Source organism: Dama dama, chromosome X, assembly GCF_033118175.1.
Source record: "Dama dama isolate Ldn47 chromosome X, ASM3311817v1, whole genome shotgun sequence".
Classification (NCBI taxonomy): Eukaryota; Metazoa; Chordata; class Mammalia; order Artiodactyla; family Cervidae; genus Dama; species Dama dama.
Genome location: NC_083714.1, coordinates 14,034,099 through 14,047,531, shown reverse-complemented (window position 1 = coordinate 14,047,531; position 13,433 = coordinate 14,034,099). Strand labels below are relative to the sequence as shown.

The 13,433-nt window shown below is 42.2% G+C and overlaps 1 protein-coding gene across 2 annotated transcripts in view; it reads left to right on the top strand.

Moving 5' to 3' along the window:
• The first annotated feature begins 5,404 nt into the window (after positions 1–5,404).
• The window catches only part of AMMECR1 (AMMECR nuclear protein 1), a 114,948-nt gene continuing 106,919 nt past the window's right edge, over positions 5,405–13,433 (top strand). For both annotated transcript variants that reach the window (XM_061137215.1, XM_061137214.1), the window contains exon 1: positions 5,405–5,902. In XM_061137215.1, the coding sequence (XP_060993198.1) occupies positions 5,430–5,902 (473 nt within the window). In that variant the 5' untranslated portion in view covers positions 5,405–5,429. The remainder of the gene's footprint in view (positions 5,903–13,433) is intronic.

Here is a 13,433-nt window from a genome sequence, read left to right as displayed (position 1 = left end):
TGGAGTAGGTGCTCTAGAACATGATGAGATTTAAATATAGGAAAACAATTATATGTTTAAATTAAATTCAAAGGTGGGGCACACTTGCAGTATATACATTTTTTCACCCCATTAAATGCATAGAGGATAGTAGATGAAGTCTTTAAGGAAAAAAGAAAAGAGTGAAATAGTCAAGTAAAGATTCTCCAAACTAAACATCTTTGCATTTTGATTGCTCACAATTCCTGTTCAGTTCAGTTCAATTCAGTTCAGTCACTCAGTCGTGTCCAACTCTTTGCAGCACCATGGACTGCAGCACACCAGGCCTCCCTGTCCATCACCATTTCCCAGAGTTTACTCAAACTCACGTCCATTGAGTCGGTGATGCCATCCAACCATCTCATCATCTGTTGTCCCTTTCTCCTCCTACCTTCAATCTTTCCCAGCGTCAGGGTCTTTTCAAATGAGTCAGTTCTTCGCATCAGGTGGCCAAAGTATTGGAGTTTCAGCTTCAACATCAGTCCTTCCAATGAACACTTGGGACTGATCTCCTTTAGGGTGGACTGGTTGGATCTCCTTGCAGTCCAAGGGACTCTCAAGAATCTTCTCCAACACCACAGTTCAAAAGCATCGATTCTTCTGCACTCAGCTTTCTTTATAGACCAACTCTCACATCCATACATGACTACTGGAAAAACCATAACCTTAACTAGATGGACCTTTGTTGGCAAAGTAATGTCTCTGCTTTTTAATATGCTGTCTGGGTTGGTCATAACTTTTCTTCCAAGGTGTAAGCGTCTTTTAATTGCATGGCTGCAGTCACCATCTGCAGTGATTTTGGAGCCCCAAAAAATAAAGTCAGCCACTGTTCCCACTGTTTCCCCATCTATTTGCCATGAAGTGATGGGACCAGATGCCATGACCTTAGTTTTCTGAATATTGAGTTTTAAGCCAACTTTTTCACTCTCCTCTTTCATTTTCATCAAGAGGCTCTTTAGTTCTTCTTCACTTTCTGCCATAAGGGTGGTGTCATCTGCATATCTGAAGTTATTGATACTTCTCAATATATTACGACTCCTGTAACTGCCAAAATAACACTCATTTTGATCATCTCTTCTCTAAAAACTTTCCTTGCCAACCCACAACTAGCTAGTTTTGTGAATTCTTCCACATTCAGTATAGATATTCACATAACTAAATCTTATTGAAGAGTTAATATAACTTTGTCTCAAGGAAATAGGTAGTGAAACAACATTCCATTAGCTTGCTTGACAATAGAAGCTATAAATGTAACAACTAGAAAACAGTCAAAAGTATACCATGGTCCTTTGTCTCATTAATGTGTTCATTAGATAAAGACAGGTTTCAGGAGGGAAGGATGTGATTTGTAATCAAGAAAACAAAAGCTGATTTATCCATTTGAATTAAAAAGCAGGTAAAGAATTTCAGTGTTTATTCACATATTAATTTAAATATAAAAGGGAACTGATCACCACCTCTGCTACCACAACCATGTGTCATATGTGTACAAGGTTAGATCAAAGTGGTAGCTAATAATACTACATTCTGCAGTTGTTCAAGGATGACAGTTGAGAAAGTTTGATGACAGAGGATAAAAATAACACTTGTTTGGGCATAAATGGAAGTTTTTTCATTGAACTATGTGAACATTCCTCATGTCACCCACACCACCAGAAACCTAAGAAAACGATTTTGCAACATTTTTGTGTGTTCACTACTCATCAAATTGCAGTTATTCTTTTTTTCTGAAATGAAGAATAACTATTGTAAGCATGAGAATAAATTGAGGTAATGATAAAATAATCAGCAACTATTAGGTATAATTCAATTTCCAGTTTTACTGCAGTTACTAATGTGCATAACCTTTGTTCAAGTAGTTTGTCACAGTTGTGTAACAAAGCTTTTGACAAGAGTTAGTTAATAGCAATTTACAGGCAGATACAGAAGCAGAAATGCTTACAGTTTGAATGCACTTTGTCAACAAAGAAACTATGGCCTATTTACTTTTTTTTAATTTAAAAGAAACATGGAATCTTTTGCTCCCAGCTTGACAGTCAGTTACAAAAAGCAGAAGGCACCTTAACGTTTCCTCTGGAGGATATTATCACTGCACTCCAGTATCAGCAGCGGCTAGAAACATGTGCTTTATCATACTTTGACCTTTATACTTCAAGTCAAGAGAATCCTGAGCAAGGTCAGTTTCCTCATCCAGCATGCACTTTCTGCAGATGTAAAAAAAAAGTTTTTTCCCACAGAATTTGATCTGTGGATTTTTTTTGTGTTTGAATGAAATATGCTTATTTCTATGGTGGTGGCTTTGCAAGAAAACAAGTGCAAAAGTATTTCCTCAAAGGCTAAAAGGAGGCATTACCACCACCACCACTACTTGCCAAGGGATTTGCAAAGCATCTTGAGGCTCATGGTTAGTATGGGAGACAAGCCAGACTCAGGAGAAGTTAGCACAGAGAAAAAAGTTGGAGTGTTTTTCCCCGTTTAGCCAGCCAATTCAACAAAGTCCTTCAGGTAGTAACACCTAATGGTCAGATAACGATGTCTTTTCTACAAGGATTGTGTTTGGGTTTGTATATTTCCTTTATGTTTGGCATTTAAAATCCTTGGGGGGAAAGCTATTTTTGTAACTCAACTGGGATGTCCTTGTCTTAGGGTTTCCCACTGCATCAGTCCCCTAGCCTGGATGATAACCATGATAGTGCTTTGTCTTTCAGATGAAATGCAGAACTAAGGACATGACTACTGGTGCTTATTAAAGATTCCTTGCTATTTTCACAAGAGTAGGGGTGTTAGACTCTTGTCTACTGGCCAAATTCTAAATTGGGAGATTACATTCTGCTTTCCTGAATTCCCCTAGCAGAAGCAGCCATCCATGGTATCCTACTTTGCTTCCTGTGCTACACTGTTGTGTGCTGTCATTAAATGGCTCTGCTTTTCTACCCTAGAAGTGACCACTTCTTAGTGGAGTGGTGAATAAATTGGTACCTATTGTCTGATATAGTATTTGACCTAGTTTCAAACAAATTAAAAGGTAGGCTCTGATAGTTAAGGATAAAGAACAAAACAAAACACTCTAACAGTACTGGTTGTTGTGAAGCAGTAAAAAAAAAAAAAAAAAGAAAAAAAGAAAATCTGCTTTCTCTTCTGCAACACAAATTAATACATTTTTAAAAAACTACACTAGTGGTTGACAACGAATTGTTATTTTGCCTCAAACAGAAGGATAGTTCTAACAGCAATGATGAGGTTTGAGAGGATGTGATCACATATCACAAACCAGTTAAACCATCTCTTTCGCCTTTAGGTTGCATCTAACTATCCTAGACAATTGATCTGTTTCATAAAATCTCTCTTTTAGGAGAGTCTTCATCTTTTCTTCTTAACATATTTCAGTGTTTTTTAATCTTTCTATAAAAATGATGTTCTTATTTTTATTTAACCTCCAGTCCACCTACTGTAGCTTAATGTTACCATCTTTTATCCATCTCTAGCCTTTTATCCTGCACTAGTACTGAGAGGCAGTGTAGCACAACAACATGGTTTTTGGAGTCAGACATGCCCACATTAAAATCCATCACTTTATAGGTGTGTGATGTTGGGCAAGTTACTACTGAGGTTCAATTTCCTCATCTGTAAATGAGCACCCTCTTCAACCTCATGTGAAGATCAAATTACATAATATATTATTTGTAGGGTTATGGGGTAAGATGAGGCACGGTATTTGGCACCCAAAAAGTGCTCAATAAATAGTAGTTATTTATCTGATTAGGTGCACAGATCTGACTCAATTCATAAACTTTAAGAGTGGGGAAGCAAACTTCCTGGATTTCAACACAAGTTCCCTGGTAGCTCAGTGGTAAAGAATCCGCCTGCCAATGCAGGAGACAGAAGAGACGTGGGTGTGATCTCTGGGTCGGGAAGATCACCTGGAGAAGGGAATGGCAACCCATTCCAGTATTCTTGCCTGGGAAATCCCAAGGACAGAGGAGCCTGGTGGGTTCATGGGGTTGCAAAAGAATTGGACATCACTTAGTGACTAAATAACAACAGTGTCATAAACATACTAGGCACAGAGGCTCAAAATTTGTTGACTTATTTTTCCCCTGAAGTGAAATGAACAGCACTCACCTATTTGCAAGATATCACACACTTAGCTCAAAGGTGACAAAATCGATCAATCCTCTGATGTCTCCAAATATGCAGATAGATACCTCGCTTAGTCTAGATGTTTTGGCAAGGCAAAGACACAACATGAAAAGCTTAGACTTTCTGTTTCTATGAGGTTTTGTTTCTATGAATATTTTACATTTGATTATTGTCTTGGGCGCCCAGAATGGGAGTGACTCAATCAAACGCCTTCTCATCCATCCAAGCATTCTTCGAGAAAATTTTAAAAGAATACTAACAACTATCTAATTATATACCTGAACAAAATCTTTCAACTTGTGACCAAGTATACTACCTGCCCTGTTTATCTGTAAGATCTGTGCTAACTACAGATATATTTCTAATCTTTGTTCCCAAGCCAGTCCCCTTTCCCAATAACCCACCGGTGCAAGTTCCAGACCACAATGAACATCTGTGAACCAGTGAGGTGTTGGTTAGGATTTTATTTTTTTGCTTTTAAAGGTTTTTACGGGGCTAGGAAGGAAAGTTGAGGGACACGCATGGGGATATATAGAGTCGATTGGGCTGGAATGTCTGTCAGTAAGGAAAGAGTGTGTCTCTTTTACCATAATCTTGGAAAAAAGATTATGTGCGTGTTCAGATGGAGTCACTGCAGCATGGCCCGTTCCCCGACTGATTCATAAGCGGCGATCTCAGGTGTGGAGTTCCAAGCACCTGCTTGATCACACTCCGGCAGTTCAGAACCCAGTGTATTTGAGGCCGGTGGCTCAGGTTCCACTTAATTTGGCTCAGGTGTCACTAACACTATTTGCAGTGCCCGTCACTGAGTCGTATTTTGGGACTTGGATACTTATTTCGGACTTTCTTGTTTCTCCCCGCTTCCTTCCCATTAGTTTCCCTTTCGCTCCTCCGTCCCCGGGGTGCCCACTTCCTTCCTTTCCTCCCATTCTCCGCTTTCTTCTTCTTCCTTCCTACTGGGCTTTCCGTCTCTCCTCCTCGGAGGGCCGCGGGGCTCGAGGCTGAGGCTCGACTCCGAGGAGGAGGAGGCGCGAGGCCGGCGGGACAAGCAGCGAGGTGCCGAGCCGCGAAAGCGCGGGGCGCGCGCCGGGGCGGGGGCGCGCGCGGGCTGGCCGCGTGGCCGGGCGGCCGGAGCAGGGAGCGGCGCGCGCGCGCGTGGCCCGCGAGCCCCTGGCGCGCCCCCGGCGGCCGGGGCCGCAGCGTGCTCGCCCCCGCCGCCAGCTCGCCTCACTTATGGGTCGGAAGCGCTGCGTGGGGGAGACTGTTCCAAGATGGCGGCGGGTTGCTGCGGGGTGAAGAAGCAGAAACTGTCCAGTTCGCCCCCCTCTGGCTCGGGTGGCGGTGGTGGCGCCTCCTCCTCCTCCCACTGCAGCGGAGAGAGCCAGTGCCGAGCCGGGGAGCTGGGACTAGGAGGCGCCGGTACGCGGCTCAACGGGCTAGGAGGTCTAGCCGGAGGAGGTAGCGGCAGCGGCTGTACCCTCTCTCCCCCCCAGGGCTGCGGCGGCGGCGGCGGGGGTATCTCCCTGTCGCCCCCTCCGAGCTGCGGAGTGGGGACCCTACTTTCTACCCCGGCCGCCGCCACCTCTCCCTCGCCCTCCTTGTCGTCCGCCGCCTCGTCCTCATCGCCCGGCTCCCGGAAGATGGTGGTGTCAGCGGAGATGTGCTGCTTTTGCTTCGATGTGCTCTACTGTCACCTGTACGGATACCAGCAGCCCCGGACCCCCCGGTTCACCAACGAGCCCTAGTGAGTACCCTGCCCTCCGTCGCCCTCTCCCTTGCGCTCGGGATGGGGCTCAGAGTTGAGGCAAAGTACGAGTCCGCCTCCCCGCCGGCCGCTTCCCCTGCCCCTCTGGCTGCCCCGAGTCCCTGGAGCCACTCTCCCTGAGTAAGGGCACCCCGCACTTTCTGCCCTCTGAGGCAAGCGCCCCACACTTGGAGAGGGGTGCTGCTGCGAGAGATGGCTCGCTGACTCCCAGAGGTGTTCGCTTTCTCTTTGAGATAACTTCGAGGAGTTTTGACGCTCTCCTTCGCCACCCCGGGTCCCCATCTCCCGGGTTTGGGAGCTCTGGATCCCTCACGGTGTTGACCTCTCCTGGATTGGGTTTCCTTGACCCCCAGTGAAAGTCCCGCCGGTGTTCCCGCCCCGCGTACCATGCACATGGAGCGTTACTATCCCATTGCAGCGTAAAAAATAGCAACTATCCAACTTCTGTTCTGCCAGTGATGGAACTTAGCTCCGGAGCCTATGAGCTTACCCATCTTTTTCCTTCGGGTTTTCTTGTGTCCTGGGGAGGGAGGAGGTTTTTTGTCAAAACACATGTTCCCTTAGTACCTATTTTTATCCGAACTTACCCATTGAAATGTGTTTCTAGTGAAGCGCACCGCCGGCTCTCTCACATTTAAAGAGTGAGATCTTTTTTTTTTTTTTTTTTAATTCCATCGTCTGGGTAATAGCTCATTCAAAGAGAGCTGTCCCCATAGAGCCACTGTCAGTTTGTACATCACGCGTGCACTCGCTTTTGTGTCGATTTCACTTTTAAGAAACCCATGTTAGGGAAATAGTTAAACAATAAGTGTGTAGGAATTTCTCTGGTTCCCCCCGGTTTTGTACTTTTATTTTACCCTTCAAATGTGTGGTTGAAATTGTTTAAAATAACACTGTTACAGCTAAAAGCCAGGTTAATTCTAATCCCTGTCCATTTGGATATGTGGGAGATGGGGCATGTGTTGTTTTTTTAATGTGTACACTTGAGTGTAAACTGACTTTTTGAGTTAAATGCTCAAGACGGAATGTAAAGCCCAAGGAAGGGCAGAATGACAAAGAGGGTGATTGTTTTTCTTGTGAGTACTTAGCATCAATGGGAAAAATAATAGAGAATAATTTTAGTGAAACTTATACTGAAAAGCATCAACCCTTTTTCTGGTTAAGACAAGTGCCCCTTGTCCCCATACCGTAAGTACCTAAATTGATGTTCTTTTAAAACTGCTTCTTTTCATTTTGTGAGATTAGGGGATTAACTGCGACTGGATAGTATAAACACTCTGCCTAGTCTAAAAATATTCATTTAATATGTAAAGTGGAAATTGCAATAAAATATCCTGGAAATTGTAAATTCGTTTTGTTTTTCTTTGGCTTTGATACTTGAAATGTATTTCATTTGTATTTTTGCCACTTTTCTGTGGTCTGTGCATTTTCTTTCAGACCTGGTTCCTCTTTGGGCATTGGTCATAAGAAATGCGTGAAAGAGCATAGAGACTGACACTTGGTCAAATTACATATCTTGATAACTTTCATAGTTTTAATTCTAGAAGCTTAAATCCTAAACCCACACCTGTACTTAGCCAATTTGCTTTTTGGTTAAAAAGTAGAATTCATTTTGAAAAAGACTGCCATGTTAAAAAAAAGTCTATGAAATACTAGGTTGAGTCACTTATTTGTGACTTTTCTGCCTTCTCTTGGATGTCTATGACGTATTAAAGCCAGTCCAGGGATGATACATAGGTTGGCTCAGCAAAGTCATGGGACTGCAAAAATTCACTCCTGTTTAGTTATATGAGTTTGGCAAAGGCTGTTTTACTATTCACGCTCCATTGCTCCAAAGCATATGCGAACACACTTTCAGGAGGTGCTATTTTCACACATTTTAAAGTGAGTTTGGGTTAACTGAATGACTGTAACAAGAATTTTAAAAGGAAAGTGAGCTTGACCAGCTCATACAGAAACTGCTTTTGAAAGTGTCATTTAAGAGTGGCTACTTTGCACACATAGTTAAGTATTATTTCTCTAATACCCCACCCACTGGATTTCTTTTTCTTGGAATTAAACAGAAAAAATAAGACACCCTTTGACAACTGTGGATATGTTGCAACAATGGTGAAAGAATAATAACTATTATCATTTAGCAGGCCTTGACTGTGTCATGTATTTCACCAAACAGACAAATTTAGAAGAGACGCTGAACATGACCAAGGGGAGAATGGAAGTTCACTTAAGTGGAAAGAGGAGTGTATCTTTATTTTCATTTATCTTAAAGTCATTTTGGAGGTGGACTATGGAAAAATTTAGGAAAACTTCTTCAAAGCAGGGTTTGATCATGGGCGTGAAATAACTAGAATCACTTGACAGTGCCTCGGTAACCAGCACCCATTTTCTTTCTGTTTTACATATTTAATAGCATTGTGTACTTGTTAGTGTGGCTTGGTTCTGGGGGCCATAAGACATAAATAGATACATTGCTCCCCCACCTCAGAGTTATTAGTATCATGGTGTTAGGAGCAGTGCTGTTTAGGTCCTGTCTCTGTCCACCAGAAGATGTGCTTTCCGATGGTGGCACATTCTCCTATGGGAAGCAACTGTTTTCATCCCTTCCCAGGACCTTTCTGCCAAAATGTCTGTCACTGATGAAATCTGCCTTTTATGGGCTTAGAATTTCCGGTTTCATCAGTGACCCTTCCACTCCAGTAGGTTATTAGAAATTTCCATGATCTATCAGTTTCAGGTTTGGTGGGGAGGATGTCACTATAGGAACAGGCTGTGTGGATACAGATTCTTCACTGTTGCTGCTGTTTCCTTGAGTACCTACCTCATTACAAAGAAGTAGCAGTAGCTGGGGCTTGGGAGGAGAATGGAAATCTGTTCAGTGGAGGACAGGTAACATTTGTGTTCAGAGTGAGGAATGAATGAATGAATCCTTGGTCTCAGTTGTACAGCCACATGTGCCCACAGAACTAAGGTTCAAAACATGATTTAAAGAAAACATGACTTTAGGTGCATTTTACGATTCACAATCAGAGCTTTAGATTTATAGATGGGAACGTTATAAGGGATCCACTGTGCCAGGTGTTGAGCCGGTTCTACTCCAGAACTGTCCTTCTCAACTTTGGCTGCACATTGGAATCACTGACGAATTACTAAAAAGACAGATGCCTGGGTCCCAACCCCAGAGATTCTGATTTAATTGGTCTTGGATAAGGCCTGGGCATCAGGATTTTTAGAATCTCTCCAGGTGATTTTTTGACATGCAGCTGAGGCGGAGGACCAGTATGTTGTATTCGACTAGGCCTTTCTCCTGAGATTGTGATTAATTTGGTGTGAGGTGGTTCCTGGGTACTTGGATTTTATGAGCCTTCTGAGTAATTTTTGGTAAACAGCTGATTTGGGAAAACATTTGCAGTGTGGTCTGTAGACACATCACCTGGAACTTGTTCGAAATGTAGGCTCACATACCCCATCTCAGACCTGCCGAATTTGAATCTACATTTTAACAGGCTTCCCCAGGTGACTCTTAGGCACATGGAAAAGTTTGGGGAGGTGTGGTTCTCAAACTTTACTTCATAAGCTCCTGTAGTGCTTGTTAAAACACAAATTGTTGGGCCCCATTCCCAGAGTTTCTGATTCAGTCGGTCTGGGGTGGGGCCGTGAATTTGCATTTCAACCAAGCTCCCTGGTGATGCTGCTGCTACAGTTCCCAGGACCACACGTTGAGCCCCACTGGTTCGGACAGCAGTGAAGACCTGAATAAAGTACTTGAGCAATTGTAAGGGAATGGCACTTTTCACATCAGCTTCCAATAGAAAACTTCCTGCTTCCATGCCAATATCCTTTATCATGTTCTTTCTAACTTACACCAGGGAGAAAGAATGCTGCCAAGATCATAATAAGAGTCTGAGGTTCTTGGGATGGTTTCAGTCCGAGGTGAGATTGGGGGGAGGAATCCCTTACCTGGAAACCTGCAGTATGATTTTAGGGTGTTTTTTTCCCAGAAATTGTTAAATGTGAGGAGCACATTTTAGGAATAAAAGCAGCTCAGATATGATATCTTTAAGTGAGTTTTATTGATTTTAGTAAGTAAAGCCCCCTTCTGTTCCCGTAAAAAAACGCTTTGATGGTTAGCTCACTAAATAACATGTTGTAATAAGATTTTAAAAGCTTTTTACTCACACTTATGCTTGCTGGATTGCATTTTAATAATTTCCCTCATTAACAAAGAAACAGAAAAGGATCCTGCTAAGGCACTGGGATTATTCAGTCTTATATCTTTAATACTGTGTTGCATGTCACATCCCATGAACCTTTTATTTTAATCTTCTTACCACCTTTGAAGTTAATGCAGTGCTACATTTTGTATAAACCAGAGCACATAAAAGATACTTTACTATTAAACATCAGTAAGTGTGTTTTCCCCTATTGCAGTGAACAAAAGGTGTTTTTGAAAAAATCCACTCCCGGACATGCAGATTTTCAGAGACCCTCATCAGGTGTTTGAACAATTACCTTTTTCTTGTCTTGTCACAGTAGTCAAATTACTGTTTGTCTGTGTGCTTGGGAGGAATTGGGTTGCTATAGGGAGATGAGAGGTAGGCACTTTGTTTCATCAGAACTGAAACGATCCTATCGCATGTTAGTAAGAAACATGATTTGATAATACAGCTCAGGTCAAAATGATATTAAATCAGCATTTTAAGCACAGACTATTTCTGTTAGGTCTCTTTTGAATGAAGACTGACCAGAATAGCTGGAAGGTGTGTGTTTCTCCTAGATGATGCTACTAAGCCATTACAGATTTCCTTATCTATGCTAGTGTAATGATCGTGATGTGTAGTTCTTCTTTTAAAATAATAGTCTGAAAAATTGTTGAGCATTTTGGGAGGTATTATATGGGTTGTTTTTCAACAAGGTCTATTTCCATTGGAAGGCAATCTGGTGTCCTATCTTATGACAGAAAAGAAAGCAGGGCATGCCCCCAGTTGTCATTTATGCTGTAAAAACCTTCAGTGACTGAAATGGTAGGATATAGAAATATAAATTACAAAATTATTTTTACATCCATGCATAAAGGTGTATGTAGGGCAAGGTATATTTAGTTACAAAGGAAAACTCGATGCTTATTTTACCTTCTCCCCCATATGGCCAAAGGGAGTGATAACCTAGCTCATAATTTTTCTTGCTTATGAATTGTGTTTGTGCTGCATTCAGGTCCCAGTTAGTCAATAGCAACCAAGAAGGATCTCTAAGTCCAGTGGGAAGAAAGACCACTACTGAGAAAGAGAAAACTCTGTTAGCCCAAGCATATATTGTTTTTTTTCTCTAAGTATGTGTTTCTCAGAAACAGACTAACATCCACATTGTTGTCTTTAAAAGACTGTACACTTTTTGAAATTGTGTTAAAACACTATGTCCTATTACTGCAGTTTATTATAATTTGGAAGTCAGTTGTGCTTCCCATTAACAGACCATCTTTTTGAGAATGTATATGTGTGAAACACTAAAACTTGTGCAATGAGATTAGTCAGAGTTCCCTATTTCAATAGGCGTTTTTCTGTTCTCTCCATGTCACACATGCTTGCCTTTTTTAAAGCAGCACAATGACCAGGGCTTTTACATTTAAATTTTCTTAAATAGTCTTTTTTCCCCCCAACTTGTGTAATAATGTCTTTTTGATACTGTTCTGAATCAATTAAGCTAAGTGCATGAGGACCAGCAGTAAAACCCAGGGGCTGCCAAGAATGGACCTTCAGTGTGTAAGCTGTCTTTCCACAATCAGTAATTGGGCAGTTGCTCACAGGACACTGGAGACAGTGTGGGAAGCCAGTGGTTGTGTAGGTGGGAAGAGTAGATTCCCAACAGTAAACTTATTTAGAGTTGAGCTTCTGTCGTTACAGTGTTGCTAAGACCAAAAATGAGCCACAAGCTTATGTAGTAGAAAGAAAAGTGCCCAAAGGAAAAAGTATGGTGTAATAATGTAGTTGGTTGGGTGGGGCATATTTTATGTTTGGTCCAACCATAAGTGGCATCTTTTCTATCAAGTGTGGGTGTATTTCTACAGCTCTTAGTGTACCATACTTTCAAACTTGCTCACCTGTAAAAATGTTAGTGTTGAATAGCTGAGTGGAAATTATATGTCACTGGGGGAAGAAACCTGTTTTTTTTTTCCTCATTAGCATATATATTTTGCTGAGTTCCGTGGTTGGAAACTAGAGAAATAGAAGAATAATTCTATCCTCACAGAGCTCACAGTGTCGTTTAAGATATGATACTTAACATGCTTACAGAGCAATATATAGATGATTATAGGTGAATTAGATACATCAAAAATACTGTGCATAAGCATGATAATGACATGGGATAAAGGAGTGGCCAAGAAGAAGGCTTTTGGGAGAGGACAACTTTTGAGCCAAGTTTTTAAACGGCAGAAGCACAGAGATTATTGGTAAGAGCCTGTGAACAGTAGATCTAGAAGTCTTACTTGGTTGTTCTCAAACCGGTTGCTGTCACCGCCACACCCCTTGCCACAGCACTTGGGGATTCCCAGCAGCTGTCTTCAGTCAGCAACTTAAACACTCAGCATTTGCCATACCACTCCCCTTGCTCTGGTCTCTTAAGATCATAAAACTTCAAGGAAATGGAAAGTAGCCTTTTGGCTTGGGAACCCTCTGAGAATGCTGCATAAGAAATATTGGATCTGATTATAGTTTTTCATATTAGGAAGGGAACAGAATTTGTAGATGAGTCCTCTAGAATGTAGGATGAATTGGAAGAGGAGCATAAAGGTAAGAGAGAACAGTGAGACTTAAGGTGATGAGGGCACAAGGAATGGACCCCAGGGACATAGTTTGAGAATCTAGGAAGGTTGGAAAATCAAGAAGTGGAAGGAGTTATCATGCAGGGACTCGCACTCTAGGGCCAGGTTTTGTGTAGGAGTGGAAAGATAGCAGCTCACCTGTTTTTTGGCTTCCATCATTGCCTCTTCTTTTCTTGGCTCTGTGCCTAGCTATTCTTGTGCTCAGGAAAAGTTTGTTCAACAGCTCTGTTGGAATTGCTGTGAAATTTGATCTCAAGTGTAAGGACCTTCCTTCCACCTTTCACCTATTCCCAACTGTATCTAATTTGAGAGAAAGGAGTAGAAGACATGTTGGTTTGATTGAATTTGGATCAAGTATGAAGATAGCTGAGATAGCTTTTGGACAAGGACCTGAAATGAGGCGATTGCATGTGAGTAAAGAGGCATTATGGGTGGAAATCTACCAGATTCCCATTGCTGGGGCAGGTGAATGTAAGAGAGGCTTTGAACATAATTCAGAGTTCATAAGTCTGAGGAACCAGGAGAATGGTGGTGCCACTAAAAAACATGGTGGGGGAGGGGATCAGTTCAGTTGCTCAGTAGTGTCCGACTCCTTGTGACCCCGTGGACTGCAGCATGCCAGGCTTCCCTGTTGATCACCAACTCCTGGAGCTTGCTCAGACTCATGTCTATTGAGTCGGTGATGCCATCCAA